At 40.8% G+C, this 19894-nt stretch overlaps 1 protein-coding gene across 1 annotated transcript in view; it reads left to right on the top strand.

Moving 5' to 3' along the window:
- LOC117530103 (astrotactin-2) overlaps nt 1-19894 on the top strand; it is a 362187-nt gene that overhangs the window by 268930 nt on the left and 73363 nt on the right. Inside the window, exons 13-14 of the mRNA XM_034193043.1 lie at nt 5090-5223; nt 10712-10860. Coding sequence (XP_034048934.1) covers nt 5090-5223; nt 10712-10860 — 283 coding nt within the window. The remainder of the gene's footprint in view (nt 1-5089; nt 5224-10711; nt 10861-19894) is intronic.

The raw sequence follows: 19894 nt of genomic DNA on the forward strand, positions 1-19894 counted from the left end.
TTGAACTTCACAAAACATTCTAAAATCTGGTTCTTGAGACAGAATGAATCCTGTTCTGTTGATTGGGACCTCTATTTGCTCCACCTCTGTCAAACCCATGTTTCACCTGTTTCTTTTGATCTTTCTAACCTTATGATCAGAGGTGAGACGAAGTCACCATCAAGTCACTCTCAAGTCATGAATCAGCAAGTCCCAAGTCAAGTCTCAAGTCATAATTAAAACCAATTGTTTACAAGCTGACTTGAGACTTGACTTGGGACTTGCAGATTGATGACTTGAGAATGACTTGGCAGTGACTTGGTCCCACCTCTGCTTATGATCTTTTTTCTCACACTTTTCTACCCTGATCCGCCCTTTGGTTACTTTTACACTCCTTTCCCTCAAGTGATACTGCAAAAAGTCAGTTACCATGAACTGTGGAGGAGTGTTTTTAAAAACCCAACCTCAACTTCTGAATGGATTTTTTTTTGGGGGGGGGGGCACTCATTCTGGTCTGGAGCACTCTACTCAGAGTCCTCTCAAATGTCCCTTCAACTAATCACCACACTGCAGAAAACTTATTTGGCATATCTCCAATGAAATAAAACAGCCAACTGTGGAAAACTGTCTCTTTTTGGAGTGCATGTGCATGCACCGTGCACATGCACGGCTAGCTTAAAGATCTGTGTGGGCTCATCAGTTGCTTTCCGTTTGGATAAGTGAATGTCACGGTGCATTGGAACAAACGGGTGGCTCAGTTTGCTTTTCGCCTGATGGCTGCTTCACAGTGATAATGTTTCCGCATGGTTCCAGCGTCCTGTTTTATGGCCGTGATCAAACACGTCTCTAGCGTTGTCTGCACATGGCAGCTCAGTTAGAGCATATAAATGTGAGTGCTCCATTGATCCACGGTGTGACAGGGGGAGCTAGAGTACTTGTGAACTCCCCTGAACTCTCCGTCTGTCATGCCTGTGGCTTTAGGAAAGCCCTGACATTATACTTTATTGCTTTGACGGTTATATTGGCATTTTGCTGCCTTTTAGAGGATGACTGGGCCTCTGCCTTTAATTTTTCTTTTTGGCTGTTAATGAAGCAGCACGAGAAGATGTTGGGAGATGATGTCATCTCACCACAGCTCGCCACACACTCTGTCCCCTCCACGAAGAGACATGCACAAAGACCATCACAATGCAAAGGGGGAGGGGCCGACGCCACAGATTTCTCACCTCCATCATAAAAGTCACAGCAATAACGGGTGCATGTATGATATCACGTGTCGATGTAGACATGTTCCTGTCTTCTGGTAATTGGGAATGGAGGATATGAAAAGGTCACTGTGTGTGTGTGTGTGTGTGTGTGTGTGTGTGTGTGTGTGTGTGTGTGTGTGTGTGTGTGTGTGTGAGTGTGTGTGTGTGTGTGTGTGTGTGTGTGTGTGTGTGTGTGTGTGTGTGTGTGTGTGTGTGTGTGTGTGTGTGTGTGTGTGTGAGAGAGAGAGAGAGTATACGTGGTTTGTGGGTAAAAAGTGTTTTCATATGATTTATTTATGGATTGTTATAGTCATTTTTTTGAATTAGATGAAGGAAAAGGCTTCATAGACCAATAAGCATGTGAATAAATTATACAAAATTATGAGCTTTTTGCAGGTGCATCAAAAATATATTAGGTAGTGGTGTCACAATTAAGAATACCTTTGAGAGCTATTCAGTACCAGATGTCAAAAAACAAGACTCATTTCTCTGCACAGTTGTTAGTATATAGACAACTTAATGCTTAGAGTCAGTTAACTTTCTCACTTAAAGCCAGCTGCTTACTTTTTTGTTTGCATGACAACAATTTCAAAGTTAAACTACTTCAAGGATGTCACTTATCTCACTATTTAACATGATGGTCTGTTCTAAAATGAATGCTTTTTTTTAGGTTACATGCTATAATTGCATTAGAGTTCTATTTAAGATTAAATGTTATAAATAGCCTCTATTTTGTATAATGTTGCTTTGGACTTGTCTGCAGTGCAGAGGTGGTTATTTTAGACATGTGGGGATGGACTGGTTGTCTGCTTGGGTGGTTTCATCCAGGAATCAACATGGTTCTATGGTGTCACGGATGCTGTGAAGCGCGGCGCCAACACGTGCTCACTGACTTGACTTCTTGCTATGTTTGTAATTTTATAACTGTCAAAAACGTTTCAATAAAATCTGTATCATAGAAATTCTACTGATCATATGTTGGTGAAACTGGTATTGAGTGTGAGGGTACTTCTGAAACTTCTCAGCCTCACATAGAAACAAAAGTATCTGTAGGTTCAAGATGGGACTTTCTTCTGCAAAGGGATAGCAAAGCTTAAACATCAGTGGACCAAGTGCATTGACGTTAAGGGAGACTATCTTGAAAAATAATAAAACAGCAGAACAAGAAATCAACCAATCAGTGTCCCTTGTCATTTCCTTTATGAGTGAATGACCAGCTCTGTTTTCTGGTGAGGAAAATAATCTGTACACACTCAAAAAACTGACTCATTGGATGAACTCAATTCAACTGAGTTGTGGCTACATATATTTATTAGATGCAAATCCTACTCATAATTGAATTAAGTTGAATTTTTTTTTTTTTTGTGCACATAGCGCACAAAAAATCAGCGCACAATCAGCACACAAAAATTACAAAACACTGCAGGAATAGTGACTGCTATGACAGAAGGTAGTCTTCACAGACTAAAGTTAATTATGGAGTTCCACAAGGTTCTGTGCTAGGACCAATTTTATTCACTTTATACATGCTTCCCTTAGGCAGTATTATTAGACGGTATTGCTTAAATTTTCATTGTTACGCAGATGATACCCAGCTTTATCTATCCATGAAGCCAGAGGACACACACCAATTAGCTAAACTGCAGGATTGTCTTACAGACATAAAGACATGGATGACCTCTAATTTCCTGCTTTTAAACTCAGATAAAACTGAAGTTATTGTACTTGGCCCCACAAATCTTAGAAGCATGGTGTCTAACCAGATCTTTACTCTGGATGGCATTTCCCTGACCTCTAGTAATACTGTGAGAAATCTTGGAGTCATTTTTGATCAGGATATGTCATTCAAAGCGCATATTAAACAAATATGTAGGACTGCCTTTTTGCATTTACGCAATATCTCTAAAATCAGAAAGGTCTTGTCTCAGAGTGATGCTGAAAAACTAATTCATGCATTTATTTCCTCTAGGCTGGACTATTGTAATTCTTTATTATCAGGTTGTCCTAAAAGTTCCCTAAAAAGCCTTCAGTTAATTCAAAATGCTGCAGCTAGAGTACTGACGGGGACTAGCAGGAGAGAGCATATCTCACCCGTGTTGGCCTCTCTTCATTGGCTTCCTGTTAATTCTAGAATAGAATTTAAAATTCTTCTTCTTACTTATAAGGTTTTGAATAATCAGGTCCCATCTTATCTCAGGGACCTCGTAGTACCATATCACCCTAATAGAGCGCTTCGCTCTCAGACTGCAGGCTTACTTGTAGTTCCTAGGGTTTGTAAGAGTAGAATGGGAGGCAGAGCCTTCAGCTTTCAGGCTCCTCTCCTGTGGAACCAGCTCCCAATTCAGATCAGGGAGACAGATACCCTCTCTACTTTTAAGATTAGGCTTAAAACTTTCCTTTTCGCTAAGGCTTATAGTTAGGGCTGGATCGGGTGACCCTGGACTATCCCTTGGTTATGCTGCTTTAGACGTAGACTGTGGGGGGGTTCCCATGATGCACTGTTTCTTTCTCTTTTTGCTCTGTATGCATCACTCCGCATTTAATCATTAGTGATCGATCTCTGCCCCCCTCCACAGCATGTCTTTTTCCTGGTTCTTTCCCTCAGCCCCAACCAGTCTCAGCAGAAGACTGCCCCTCCCTGAGCCTGGTTCTGCTGGAGGTTTCTTCCTGTTAAGAGGGAGTTTTTCCTTCCCACTGTTGCCAAGTGCTTGCTCACAGGGGGTCGTTTTGACCGTTGGGGTTTTTCATGATTGTTGTATGGCCTTGCCTTACAATATAAAGCGCCTTGGGGCAACTGTTTGTTGTGATTTGGCGCTATATAAAAAAAAAGTTGAAGTTGAAGTTGAAGGTATAACACAAGTTGTATATACAGTACCTGCTATGTGTGAAATTTTTCTGACCACTATGCATCCACACAAGGTGCATCTCTTTCAGCTTGCCTTTGAGATGGACCCTGATGGAGCTATGACCACTACCTTTGCCCCCCACCCCCCAGGACTACACCAATCCCAACTTTTTTAGGTTCCTTAGATGACCCCAAAACACAATCAGGATATTCCCAAAAATAAAAACTGGCCTCAAGTCAGTTATCCAAGATGGCGTCCAAGATGGGCGCCAGAATTGTTTTTTTTCCCTCACTAAATCACCTTTAATCGACGTATAACCAACTTCCTACTATGTATTGTAATGATAAGGGTCTATTGGTGGCCATTTTGGATGCTATTTTGAATCTTAAACCCATGAATGAAACCCATGAACCCATCGTGGAGTAACAGGAAGACAGAGGTCGGAAATGAGAATGTGAGGAACAATAGTAGCCAGTAAACCAGTATTGATCAGTATGTCTGGTATTTATATTGTGTATTTATATTTATATTTGCAAACGGTTTTTCTTTTTTCACTTTAATCCCACCCCTGCCACATTTCTCCATGTAATGTGGAGTTGCGTCAGGAAGGGCATCCGACGTAAAACCTGTGCTAATTCAACATGCAGATCCACCTTGGATTTGCTGTGGTGACCCCGAGTGCAAACAAGGGAGCAGCCGAAGGGACTTACTTACTTTTGGTACTCTGTGTGCTTTTTACCCTTTGTGCTGCTATACAATGCTGCTGGAACTTCAATTTACCTGGTGGAGTCTTCCTAAGGGATTGTTAAAGTTCTGTCTAATCTAATCAATACACAATAAAATTCTCTAAAGGATAGGTGGATAAAATATGCATCCAATGCTGTTATTGCTTGTAATTGTATGTAATCGGGTAGGCACTTATTCAAAAAATGGTTTGGTGCATGCTGTGGATATAGACCAGGGTAGGTTACAAGGAGCCAATAAAATTGCATTTCTCCCACCTGTTACTCTTTGCAGGCCTTCAAGGGTGCCACGATGAGTTCATACTGGTGTGCTGGAAAGGGCGATGTCATTGATAACTGGTGTCGCTGCGACCTCAATGCTTTCAGCAAAGATGGCCTGCCTAACTGCAGTCCCCTAAGGCAGCCAATGTAAGTGTGAGATGACACCATGACACTCGGGGATTCCTGCACAACAGAGGTTTGACGGATGGTCGCACTGAAGTATCACCACAGCGCACTCACATAGTATATACACTTGGACCATGCACACACTCGTAAAGTTTCGTATTCTTCCCTGGGCACTTGGGAAAGTTGTAGAAACAAATGTAGCCCTCAACATTCTAATAGCTGTCAGTTATTTCTTACAGCCTGTCTGAGAAAGAACATGCTCTCACTCAAGGTGTCTTAACAATGCTCCTGAGGCTTTTATGAGTCATCCACTCCTATTGTTGCTCTGGGAACTTTTCATGTGACTCAAGCAGCCGAAAGGGCAAGACTAAAACATGCCCATTAGTATATTCTTTTCCAGTATATATAATCTCTAAAATGTATTTGTACCACTTCACTAAAATGGAATGTTATAAGGTGCAAGAGATCTGGGGTTCAAGAGCAAAACAATTTTTAAGTGCAGTATGGCATCGAGACAGGTGACAAATTAAAGGCAAAACTAACAATAAATCCTTTAATATGGTGTTGGGCCACCACAAACCACCAGATCGGCTTCAAGGCTTGTTAGCAGGGAGTCTGCAAGACTCTATCAGAGGGGTGAACGCCATAGTTTAAAACACAATCCCACATTTAATAATTTCACGTTGGCTGGTGAGAGTTCTGTCTTGGGCATCTATCCAAAATCTCCCACAGGTGGTAAATTGGGTAGCAATCTGGTAACAATGGCTGTCAAAGCATGTGATTTAGTTAATATTATAGTAATCAAACCATGACACAGGCCTTGGTGACTTATGGAATGGGGGCATTGTCATTGTAAGCAACAACGTCTCTGAGTATCGAAATGATTTATTAGAATATAAAGGTTATCGCTTATGGTTTTGATTGGCATTGAGTCTTCCTGTAAATGGACCCAAACCAGAGCATGATGGAATGTTTATAGGTGTTTATGCAGTACAGACAATTTAACCTGCGATAAGAAAAAGGCCATATGTGATGAATAAAATGAATGACTACATTCCGCTTACATTCCAGGGCCCAGGTTTTGTACATAATTGCTCACGTAAACTGCTGCAACTTAATGGAATTGAGCCACTGTTAATATGCATATAAATATAATACGAGTGAAGCACTGCACAGCGGCACGACGCTTGCTCATGGTACAGGGAGTCCCAAACAGGAAGTGCCAAATTTTGAGTCCACATTGAAACAGGAAATGTCAAATATCAAACAATTCCTGGATTGGCAGACGAGATCCCATGGAATATTGTGGGAACTCGGTGGCAAGTCCACACTGAAACAGGAAGTGCCAAATTTTGAGTCCACAGTGAAACAGGAAATGTCAAATGTTGAACACTTCCTGGCATGGGTGGAGCTAGAACGGAGGCCAGGGTTGCACTGGACTCTCCTGAAATCTGATTGGACACAGATGATTGACATGTCACAGCACAGCATGTCTGGTTGAAAAGAGCTGCATTTTGAAATCCGGGACTCATACTGACTGCTAGGTTCCTTCTGTCCAGTTGTTGGTGCTGTGTACCACAAAAAGTTCTAATCCACCTTAGCAGAAGAAGAACAACGTTTGCCTCAGATTTGAACTGAACACGTCATTTGAACCATGGACTAATAATGACACCAAAGTTATATTGGTGATTAAACAGCCATATTTTATGCCAGAATTGAGGTCCAGGTTGTTAAAAGTGGCATTTCTCCTTTAATTTGGGTTGTCTTATATATGTGTGTATCTCCAGTGATTTTTAAACAAGCAGATAGCTGTTGATTAAATAACCTCTTAATTTTGCTCTCTGAGTGACACCAGAATGATGCATTTCCCTTAAAAATATACATGCCATGGAGTGTTTCTCAATTGTACTCAAAAGTATTGGAACACTTGGCATTTTAAATTCTTTATGCCATTTCAAATACAAATAAATCTAAAGTTATCTTCCTTAAACTCAAACTGAAAGCAAATGTCTACAACTTGAAATAAATTAATTCAAAATGTAAAATACAACTTCCTGATGAAGTTTTGTAAAGGAGGATTTTCTTAAAAAGAAGAACTCAACGTTCACCTACAATTTTCCAGAAAGTACATCTGAGACGCAAGCCTAGATTTGATGTTTTGGTGAAAAAAACTTTTGTGTTTCTTCATAATTGATGTAAATAAAGTCTAAGACATATTCAGTGACTTGAAAATTGTTCATGTTTCTATCCCAACTTATCTGAAGAAAACTGGCAATAAATCTGATTATTATTTACAGGTATTATCAAGTTTTAGAGATTTGCTTTCAGTTTGAGTTTTAGGAAGATAATTTTAGAAATGTTTATTCTTTCTATTTTTTTTGTATTTCTTATATTTGAAATGGCATAAACAAATTAAATATGTGAAATACCAAGTGTTCCAACACTTTTGGAGGGAACTGTATCCTGACCTTATGATGAGTGCAAAATGAGTGTGGTATTATTACTGTTATGTTTAAGAATGTTTCATTTTCACTGTTGCTGCACTTTATGTGAAATCATAGACATATCGTATATCATATTGATATTACAATATAGAGATTCAATAATTTGGCCATATTGTACAGCCCTACTGTCAACTGCCTGAAAACTTTGAATATTAATTTACATCTACATTAAAAAATGCTTAAAGTGGCAGGGGGTAAGAGGGCTGAAAGAAAAATGTTTAAAAAGGTGGGGGGGGGGCGGATTCCCCACAGAAGCTGAAAGGCAAAAAAATAAATAAATAAAAAGTTTAAAAAGGTGGGGGTTGGGGGTCATGAAACTGAAAGGTTTTAGCCTTGCTAATGTTCCCCTGAAGCATTTACTCAAAAAAAAAAAAAAAAAAAAGTCTGAAGGACCTAAATGACAGGGTAAGATGCTGAAGACCTTCACTTGTTCATGTCTGCGACATATACAAATTACCTATGCTTTTCTATTATGGCACATCACAAAGTGCTATTTTCACCAGAGGTACTAGAACAGTTGCAAAGTAACCTGAACTATACTGTCTCAGTAAGAGAGCAGAGCAGTGGTGTTAAATGTGCTGTTCAAGTGATACTGTGCAAAATTCCTAGCAAATATACAAAAGAGCAGGTTTTTTTTTCAGAAATGCTTTGTTTCATAATATTTTACTGGAAGTGCTGGAATTTTGGACACATGAACGGACTATCTCAATATTTGGCACAAATATTTCACAAGCAGTTTTTTAAATTTTCAACGCAGTTTTGGTTGCGGTTCTGTTTTGGATAAGTAAGGCATTGCTATTTGTTTTCTGTGTTGTGGTTGGGGAATTGGAAAGAAACAGTGTTGCCAAAACCATAGCTGTGATCAGGCATCCCCTGGGGCCGTGCCTGTTGGCACGAAGGAATGAGGGAAAAGTCTGCAGCAGCCAACTTGGACCTCCCAGTCTGGCCAGTGTTAGGCTGGAAGACCAGTAATAACCTGCTCTCAGCTACCTGCAATGTTATGATCAAGAATGTCTGTAGTCATACAAGCATACTTAACAACAAATAAAAAAACATTCCTACTGAAAATGGTGGGAGGAGAACAAACAGTACATCACTGTCATGAAATTTAAGTGCTTACATAAACTATTAAACAATATTGCATTATCTTTAAGTGCACCAAGAAAACAAAGTTTACCACACACTATAAATTACTAGGTGTTAAATTCAAAGATCTGTTAGTACTTGGACTGGATTCATCTATTTATCTGGATCTCCACTAAACTTTCTGGCTGTTTGTTCTACGCTCGACCTAGCATTTTCTTCAAGTTTCATAATAACTGGATTATTAGATTTTGAGTAGACCATTTAAAGGTTATTGACAGTTTTCCAACTTTGACTCATTGTCTCTGCCCCTGTGAATACTTTTGGAGGCGTCTGGAGAAAGGGACATCTGCAGCACTTGAGTGCCCGCCTGGATTCACCACTTGGCTTCTAATTAACATTTTTGAAAGGTTATTATAAAGGAACAACATAGTAACAATGACAGTAATTTCATATATATATATATATATATATATATATATATATATATATATATATATATATATATATATACGAGGGCTGTCAATAAAGTAACGGTCCTTTTTATTTTTTTCAAAAACTATATGGATTTCATTCATATGTTTTTACGTCAGACATGCTTGAACCCTCGTGCGCATGCGTGAGTTTTTCCACGCCTGTCGGTGACGTCATTCGCCTGTGAGCACTCCTTGTGGGAGGAGTCGTCCAGCCCCTCGTCGGAATTCCTTTGTCTGAGAAGTTGCTGAGAGACTGGCGCGTTGTTTGATCAAACTTTTTCTAAACCTGTGAGACACATCGAAGTGGACACGGTTCGAAAAATTAAGCTGATTTTCAGTGAAAATTTTAACGGCTGATGAGAGATTTTGAGGTGATTCTGTCGCTTTAAGGACTTCCCACGGTGTGAGACGTCGCTCAGCGCTCTCAGCCGCCATCGTCAGCCTGTTTAAGCGGAAAACCTCCACATTTCAGGCTCTATTGATCCAGGACGTCGTGAGAGAACAGAGAAGTTTCAGAAGAAGTCGGTTTCAGCATTTTATCCGGATATTCCACTGTTAAAGGAGATTTTTTTAATGAAAGACGTGCGGACGGAGCCGACGCGGTGCGGCGGCACAGGAAAAACACCTCCGTGTTGATAACCATTTGTAAAATCCAGGCGGCTTTTGATGGCTTTCAGTGGAGTGAGTATATGAGAAATTGTTTAACAGGCAGGACATGTTCCAACTTGTCCTTAAGGCTTTCAACAGAGGTGTTTTTCCTGTGGCGGAGCGTCGCGGCGGCTGCGTCCCGACGCGCGGACCCGTCCACACGTCTTTCATTAAAAAAAATCTCCTTTAACAGTGGAATATCCGGATAAAATGCTGAAACCGACTTCTTCTGAAACTTCTCTGTTCTCTCACGACGTCCTGGATCAATAGAACCTGAAATGTGGAGGTTTTCAGCTTGAACAGGCTGACGACGGCGGCTGAGAGCGCTGAGCGACGTCTCGCACCGTGGGAAGTCCTTAAAGCGACAGAATCACCTCAAAATCTCTCATCAGCCGTTAAAATTTTAACTGAAAACCAGCTTAATTTTTCGAACCGTGTCCACTTCGATGTGTCTCACAGGTTTAGAAAAAATTTTGATCAAACAAAGCGCCAGTCTCTCAGCAACTTCTCAGACAAAGGAATTCCGACGAGGGGCTGGACGACTCCTCCCACAAGGAGTGCTCACAGGCGAATGACGTCATCGACAGGCGTGGAAAAACTCACGCATGCGCACGAGGGTTCAAGCATGTCTGACGTAAAAACATATGAATGAAATCCATATAGTTTTTGAAAAAAATAAAAAGGACCGTTACTTTATTGACAGCCCTCGTATATATATATTTTATTTTTATTTTTTTTCCCAGTATATTACAGATATGTACATATGTCATGCTTGTTCTCTGTATGGTTCTGTATTAGATTACGCCTTGCCCCTTACCTGGAGCCGTCAAGCACGATGGTGGCGCTGGAGTGGATGGATGTGGAGCCTTTAATTGGCTGCAAGATTTCTGATTATATCATTCAGCATAAGAGAGTGGAGGAGCCTTCAGAGGCTGATGTTTACATAGGTAAGAACATAAGCCCGGCACTGGCTTCCCATCCACTGTTGAGATGTTTTCAAAATTTTAATATTTGTTTTTAAAGTTCTTAATGGTTTTGCACCACCATACTTGAGTGAGTTACTGGTCCTATATGACAACGGCAGGGTTCTGAGGTCATCCATTCATTGGCGTTCCCCTGATCAAACCTGAAACACTGGGGTGACTGCGGTTTCTCAGTCACTGGGCCCAAACTTTGATCTACACTTCATTACTGATCTGGGTCTTTTTAAAACTAAAGACTATTCTTTTTAAAATAGCTTTAACACCTATTAGTGCTGTGACATTTTATTCTAGTTTTATGTACACACGTATTTATTATCCTTGATTTTATTTTGTCATTGTATATTGTCCTTGTGTTGTCTGTTTTTAGTTATACTGGAAAGTACTTTGGTTGCCCTTTGAGCTGTGTAAAGGGCTATATAAATAAAAGTTGATTGACTGATTGATAAGCAGGTGGCTGTGATTACCACTACTTGACACTTTAGAAACTAATGTATCTGTGATTCGCATCACAATAAGATGAGATTTTGCTAGATTTTGTGTTCCACAGAAATGTTTTACCTTGAACTAGAAAGAAAGTTTAATTTGGAGTTGTTCAACTAAGTGGAGCATATGTCCCTCATGAGTCATTGTCAAAGTTCACTTTTAACTTTGCAGGAAAAATTCACATAAAGCTTGTGGAGCACAGAATGTAAAGTAAAATATGCACATTGTGGTCATCAATTCATTGCATAGACTGGCCAGTGATCAGCTGCAATATCTGAAACTTTATGCATTCTCGCTTGTTATACATACCGTGTTCCTTTATAGTCTAAGATGAATGGTAGTGAAACTTGTTCCATGGTAGATGCAAGATCTTTTTCCAAATCTTTACTTCGTAAACAGGGTGTCTAGGCAGCCCACTATGATACAAGAATGACACAAGACTGTGAGAACTTGTAAGTGGGGTTACCCCTAAACCTTCCTGTGCTGCATTTTTACACAGCTCAGTTTTTCCAAGAGACTTGCTTTCATGTTTCAGGAGTAGGAATTCTGTCAACAAACACAGCTTTGCATGCTTTGCAAACCTTAAACAAAGTGGTGCAGACAAATGAGCTGAGTAATAGTGACACACACGTCCAATGAACATAGACCCATTTGCAAGACTAGCCATGACGTGACTCTGAATGGTGGATCTGTATTTTTAGCCACCATAGTTTTCTTGCAGTTTTTTTTCAAAAACATGAATAGATGGTAAGAATTGTGCAGTTATGGCAAAAGGTATTATTGAATTGTCCTGATGAATAAACTACAATGGGCATGTGTCCACCAAGGCCCAAAACACTACTGACAAATTTCTTCAGTTATTTCTTACCTCTGCCCTCTGCATACCTTTCCCACATTGGAATGTTCTACACAATCTAGGAGAAGAGGAAGAAAGTCCTATCCCTGAGGCCCATCAGCTTATCTCCAGAAACCATAGCATGAAGCAGAGAAGAGTCTACTAGGCCTACATTCAAGAACCATCCTTTTATCAGACACTACATAGACCTTAGCCTAGTTTTGACTTTTGTAAGGAATTCCTCCTGGAAGGAGACCTTAGAGAATTTGTATTGTAGAATCTTCCTTAAGTAGTTCCTTTTTGAAGGAATTCCTTTCCACGTAAGGAATTCCTCAGTGTGTATACAGGTAAGAGGTTGGAGAGAGGCTCATGCATAAAATAACCAGCGATTTCCAATGCAGTGACCATGTACTGGGCTGATTGCGCATACTGGTCTGCATTACACCTACTTTCAGATGTTGCTTGGAAGCTCAGTAAGAAACTGGAAGGGAAAAGGAAAAGAAGCTGAGATGGAGCATCTCCATTTGGGTTTCAAAATGGCATCATTAAGAAGGGTCTGTATGGGTAGCCAGGGTCACCAAGTAGGAAGCCATTCAGTTCACCATCTTCAAAGCAGACATGGCTGTTGTCAAAAATCCTGGAATTGTGAGTAGAACCAGGCCAGCGTGCAATTTCAAGTTTGCGTCCAATATTCTTTGGGCATTTAATGACCTGAAACTTTTCCTGCATCAGTAAAGTTCTCTGTTTGGGGTGGGAGGGGCTTGAATAGGAATGTGAATTACATGGAGAAAACCCATGCATATTGAAGAACTTTTGCTTTATCAGAGCAGTCTGATGGGCAGGACGTGGCAAATATATGAAGTCCCCTTGCTTGCCCATGATCACTCTTGAAACCTTTGCGACAATCTTGTTTGGCTGATGGTTGTGGCACTTGATTCAGTTCTCCACATACAGTCTGAAAAGTTCAAGTTGTATAGTACCTCAAAGCGACTTGTAGTTGCATTGCTGCTGGAACTGGATGTCCGCCATTATCCCCACATCCAGCAATGTCATATTCCAGCAACGGTAAAATGTGGTTGAATCCATCATTTGAAAATTGGTATCGACTGGGAAATGATATTTGATATTCAAAATGTACTTCTCTCCATTGCCTTCCCGGCTGACGATCTAAACCATCTAGCCTGTCCAATGCAGCTAATCTGTCCAGCTGATCAACATCTCCTTTGAAAGCCAGGAATGAAATGCCAAGATATGCTATAAAGGAAGACTTTAAGGATACTCGGGAGCATCCTTACAAATACAGGTCGGCATAACACAACATAAAGAAATTTCTTTGCTAGGGGAATTTTCAAGAATAACCAGTTTCTTTTGGAAGAAAGACATGTTCAGGTTCTCCTGAATGAAAACTAAAGGTCCGTTCTGGAACAGGAGCAGGACTCCTTCAGCCAGTTGAGGAATTCCTTAATGCTAAAGGTCGGCTCTGGAATACAGGTTATTGACTTCCTGTGGAGGGGATGCCTGTTTATCATACTCCCGAGCCAAGGCTGGTACCCATTTGCAGCTGGGTGGACTGGGGCAATGAAGGTAAAATGTCTTGTCCAAGGACATGGGTAGCTTATAGTATGTACCTTGAATCATGCCCCAACCTAGCTTGAAGCATACACCTTGAATCATACCCCAGCCTAGATACTGGTAGTCCAACTCATATCACTGCTGTGCACACATTCTAGGACAAGACAGAAAAAAAGAAAAATCTCTTGAGCCCCCATTTAGCCTGCTATGTCCAAACACGGGAAAGGGAAGTTTGGGGGTCTCCTGCTGGAGATGTTGCCCATGAGATCTGATCCTGGATAAGAGGTTAAAGATGTGTGCATGTCCAAAATTGTTATTGCTGCAACCTTTGCATCATGTTTTTTGAAAATGTGTTGACTGGTATGAATGTTTTCTATTATGCTATTACAACTGGATCAGGACAAACTCAGTTTCCACCCAGTATTTACTGTATTCAAAGTAAAGGTTAAGCAATCCTCCTGGAAATTCAACATGTTGATGCTGTTCAGCATACAGTCCAACCGGTTTGGTTGGTGGAATAAAGATATTATATTTGATGGGCATACTTGCAATGAGAAAAGTTCCACTTGGCCTGAATGATGTAAAAGTGTAGTATAGACTGTATATGGAAGTTGGAGCATAGACTGATGGGAGAAGATGCAGGGCAATTTGTCAGAAACCATAAATGATGCTGACCATGGTGCTGAAGGGCTGCACAAGTGGCCAAGGTGGAGACTCTGACCCGTGGTGAGTCAGAGGAAGTGTGATAGGAATGTAATAATATTGGAGAAATTAGGTGGTCTGGAAGAAGCTGGCTTTAGTCATTGAAAGGTGCAGACAGGTCATCCATCATCCCTGGGAGCAGTGCTGATGAAGTACAGTCACCGGCAGGCATCAAGAGGATGCAGAAAGCTAGACTCAGGCTTTCTGGCAGAGGTGAGCTAAGAAGGGCAGATGGTGTGGGTGACTCACTCAGTGTGCCAGTCACCACTAAAAGTCAAGTATCAGAAATCATAGTTCAGATTAGATGAGTTTGTCAATTACAATTCTGTTATTGTGCATTACATTTTTCACTCTTAGTCATGTTGTTATTCACGCCCACATTTCTGAAAGTATTAAAACTGAACTATAGTAGAACTTGAGTATAAAGAGAAAGCTATCATGGTTACGGTGCATCGGAAAGTATTCACAGCACTTCAGTTTTTCCACATTTTGTTATGTTACAGGCTAATTCCAAAATGGATGAAATTAATTTTTCTCCTCAAACTTTCTACACACAATGCCCCACAATGTGAAAAAGGTTGGTTTTTTGTGTGTTTGAGATTTTTGCCAATTTATTAAAAATAAAAAAGCTAAGAAATCACATATATATAAGTATTCACAACCTTGGCCATGAAGCTCAAAATTGAGCTTAGGTGCATCCTTTTACCACTTATCATCCTTGAGATGTTTCTACAGTTTAGTTGGAGTCCACCTGGGGTAAATTCAGTTGATTGAATGTAATTTGTAAAGGCACACACCTGTCTACATATAAGGTCCCACAGTTGACAGTGCATGTCAGAGCACAAACCAAGCATGAAGTCAAAGGAATTGTCTGTAGATCTCTGAGACAAGATTGTCTCGAGACACTTGCTTTGAAGGTCCCAATGAGCACAGTGGCCTCCATCATCCATAATTGGAAGAAGTTCAGATCCACCAGGACTCTTCCTAGAGCTGGCCGCCCGTCTAAACTGAGTGATCACGTGGAGAAGGGCCTTAGTCAGGGAAGTGACCAAGAACCCGATGTTTACTCTGTCAGAGCTCCAGCATTCCTCTGTGGAGAGAGGAGAAACTTCCAGAAGGACAGCCATCTCTGCAGCAGTCCACCAATCAGGCCTCTATGGTAGAGTGGCCAGATGGAAGTCACTCCTTAGTAAAAGGCACATGGCAGCTCTCCTGGAGTTTGCCAAAAAGCACCTGAAGGACATTCAGACCATGAGAAGCAAAATTCTCGGGTTTGATGAGACAAAGATTGAACTCTTTAGCATGAATACCAGGCGTTATGTTTGGAGGAAACCAGGCACCATCCCTACAGTGAAGCATGGTGGTGGCAGTATCATGCTGTGGGGATGTTTTTCAGTGGCAGGAACTGAGAGACTAGTCAGGATTGAAGGAAAGATGAATGAAGCAATATACAGAGACATTCTGGATGAAAACCTGCTCCAGATGACCCTAAGCATACAGCCAAGATATCAAAAGAGTGGCTTCAGGACAGCTCTGTGAATGTCCTTGAGTGGTCCAGCCAGAGGTCAGACCTGAATCCAATTGAACTTCTCAGGAAAGATCTGAAAATGGCTGTGCACTGATGCTTCACATCCAGCCTGATGGAGCTTGAGAGGTGCTGCAAAGAGGAATGGGCAAAATTGCTCAAAGATAGGTGCACCAAGGTTGTGGCATCATATTCCAGAAGACTTGAGGCTGTAATTGCTGCCAAAGGTGCATCAACAAAGTATTGAGAAAAGGGTCTGAATACTTATGTCATGTGATTTTTTTTTTTTATATATATAAATTTGAAAAAAAAAAAATGTTTTTCATGTTATCATTATGGGGTGCAGTGATTAGAATTTTGATGGAAAAATCTATTTACTCCATTATGGTGTAAGGCTGTAACATAAAATGTGGAAAAAGTGAAGCACTGTAAATACTTTCAGGATGCACTGTACTATGCATGGGAAGATTTGTCACTGACAGTAAACTATCACCATGTTAGTGCGTTAATTTTAATGGACACACATGTGCATAATCATAATAGGGATTTGTTGCAGGCCACCACATGTTCTCAGTTGGCACTTACGGACACAGAAGCTGAAGCTGCATCTGCATCTAATGCCAAGTCTAAACACTACTTTGAGCTGCTGTCTGAGACAGAGATCAACAGATAGCCATGCAAACACATGCATCCACAGGCATACACTCACAGACACTGATCATGAGTCACAAACTCGGATCGCGCACATTCAGCCTTGTGAACACTCGTGCAGATGGCAGATATTTGGATGTAGCCCCTGCTGGGTTCCCAAAGGCATGTTTGCGTGTCAGTGCTGTCTAGACTGTGATCTGCTAAGAGACTATGTTCCCTCTGAGGTAGATGGTGGCCTGGAGAAGCCAACTCGTGACCACAGGGTCACAAGCTCAATTCTCCGGTCAGATAAGATGCCTTTGAGCAAAGTTATAAATCCCCAGCTTTCTCCAGGCTTATGTGTGAAAAGGTGAAGGTGAGGCATCATTGTAAAACAAGAGCTTTTGATGTTCAACCTAATGGTTTCCTCACATTTGACTACCCCAGTTTCTCAATTATCTGTCACTACCATGAGTCATAGTATCATCTGACATCATAGTTAGACCGTTGTCCAGAGCCTAAAACCAAAACATGACCTGAACCCTCAGGCATATTAGAATCTCAAGTCCCAGCCTTTATTTTTTTTTTACGTTTTTTAACATTACCCTTTTCTGTTTGAACAAATTCAAATAGCCTATCAAACAGCTCACAAAACCCCTCCAAAGAGGCCTTGCCACTTTTATGTGTCCGTTAAAATGATTATTAAATTTAGAAAAAGGTTAAGGTTTTTAACAAGCTGAGACTGACTGGCCATGCACAAGCTACCACGCACACAGGAAAGTACAAACAGTTACGCTAAAAAGCATTTTATTAGCAAAATGGGAAATACTTCAGATTTTTTTTTTTTTTTTAGGGAACATTTTTCTGATAATATCCTGTTTTTGTTTCCTCTAGTTTTTATGTGCTGTAACCTTCTGCACTCCCTTATATGGTCTGTAAAACAAGGCAGTTACAGGTTCTTGAACATTTTCATCTTCAACGGCTTTCTTCATCGCTATCTGTTGTTCTGTTCGTGTCTCTCTTTTTGCGTATTGGCAGTGGGTTAGAAACATGTATTCCTTTTGGAGCACTGCCCTGTTCCATGGACATCTGTACAAACCATCAGCCCCCGTCTCTACTCCCCTTAGTTTAGCCCACTTATCAGTGCTGTTAACAAAAAAACAAAACAACAAAAAAAAAAATCTTTTCTCAAAGCATTCTCCCTTACAAATCTTTTATCTGTGGTCAGTGGCGACTGCACTTACTGCTTTGATGTTGAAGGAGAACATCTGAGACCTGTGTTCATACAGTAGTGTTCAGAATAATGGTAGTGCTATGTGACTAAAAAGATTAATCCAGGTTTTGAATATATTTCTTATTGTTACATGGGAAACAAGGTACCAGTATATTCAGTAGATTCTCACAAATCCAACAAGACCAAGCATTCATGATATGCACACTCTTAAGGGTATGAAATTGGACTATTAGTAAAAAAAAAAGTAGAAAAGGGGGTGTTCACAATAATAGTAGCATCTGCTGTTGATGCTACAAACTCAAAACTATTAAGTTCAAACTGCTTTTTTAGCAATCCTGTGAATCACTAAACTCGTATTTAGTTGTATAACCACAGTTTTTCATGATTTCTTCACATCTGCGAGGTATTAATTTTGTTGGTTTGGAACCAAGATTTTGCTGGTTTACTAGTGTGCTTGGGGTCATTGTCTTGTTGAAACACCCATTTCAAGGGCATGTCCTCTTCAGCATAAGGCAACATGACCTCTTCAAGTATTTTGACATATCCAAACTGATCCATGATACCTGGTATGCGATATATAGGCCCAACACCATAGTAGGAGAAACATGCCCATATCATGATGCTTGCACCACCATGCTTCACTGTCTTCATTGTGAACTGTGGCTTGAATTCAGAGTTTGGGGGTCGTCTCACAAACTGTCTGCGGCCCTTGGACCCAAAAAGAACAATTTTACTCTCATCAGTCCGCAAAATATTCCTCCATTTCTCTTTAGGCCAGTTGATGTGTTCTTTGGCAAATTGTAACCTCTTCTGCACATGTCTTTTATTTAACAGAGGGACTTTGCGGGGGATTCTTGCAAATAAATTAGCTTCACACAGGCATCTTCTAACTGTCACAGCACTTACAGGTAACTCCAGACTGTCTTTGATCATCCTGGAGCTGATCAATGGGTGAGCCTTTGCCATTCTGGTTATTCTTCTATCCATTTTGATGTTTCTGTGTAGGCTCTCAGTTGTCCAGGTGGTTTCCATAGTAGAGAAGCTTGAATCTTCGACTGGACTGGGTTGCTTGACGTGAGGGCGTTTCGCTTCAAATCACAGAAGCTTCCTCAGCTAAAATTCTTGCTCTGGTAGTCTGACTTCTGTCTTGACTCTTGTAGAGAAGGATAATCCAGAAGCCAACAAAAGCTGGAGTTTTTTTTAACCTAACCAGACCCCACCTACCGAGAGGCTGACTGCTATAGGCTCGTGACTAAACAATAGCTCTAATTAGCACCTATTGTGCTCTAGTTAGCACTCTCCTAATGACAGGACGGAAGCCTCCCATGATGGCTCCCTTGACGACTCTCCTGATGACATGAATGACTCATTACCATGAACAAAAGACTGAAACTGCTTTGACCTGAGTACCACATTGTAAACAGGGGACAAAGCATGTCTGAGACCCGCTCCGCGGTTAAGGCTGGGTTTCAACTGTTTTACAAAGAATGCTTCCTTGACACCTCTCTCAAACCATTTCTTCTCTCTGTCAAGGGAGCCATCAGGGGAGACTTCCGTCCTGTCATTAGGAGAGTGCTAACTAGAGCACAATAGGTGTTAATTAGAGCTATTGTTTAGTCACTAGCCTATAGCAGTCAGCCTCTCAGTAGGTGGGGTCTGGTTAGGTTAAAAAAACTCCAGCTTTTGTTGGCTTCTGGTTTATTCTTCTCTACAAGAGTCAAGACAGAAGTCAGACTACCAGAGCAAGAATTTTAGCTGAGGAAGCTTCTGTGATTTGAAGCGAAACGTCCTCACGTCAAGCAACCCAGTCCAGTCGAAGATTCAAGCTTCTCTACTATCCATTTTGATGGTTGTTTTCCGTTTTCTTCCACGCTTATCTGTTTTTTTTTTTGTCCATTTTTCAAGCATTGAAGATCATTGTAGATGAACAGCCTGTAATTTTTTGCACCTGCGTATAAGTTTTCCCCTCTCCAATCAACTTTTTAATCAAACTACACTGTTCTTCTGAATAATGTCT

The sequence above is a fragment of the Thalassophryne amazonica genome, chromosome 17 (assembly GCF_902500255.1).
Source record: "Thalassophryne amazonica chromosome 17, fThaAma1.1, whole genome shotgun sequence".
NCBI lineage: Eukaryota > Metazoa > Chordata > Actinopteri > Batrachoidiformes > Batrachoididae > Thalassophryne > Thalassophryne amazonica.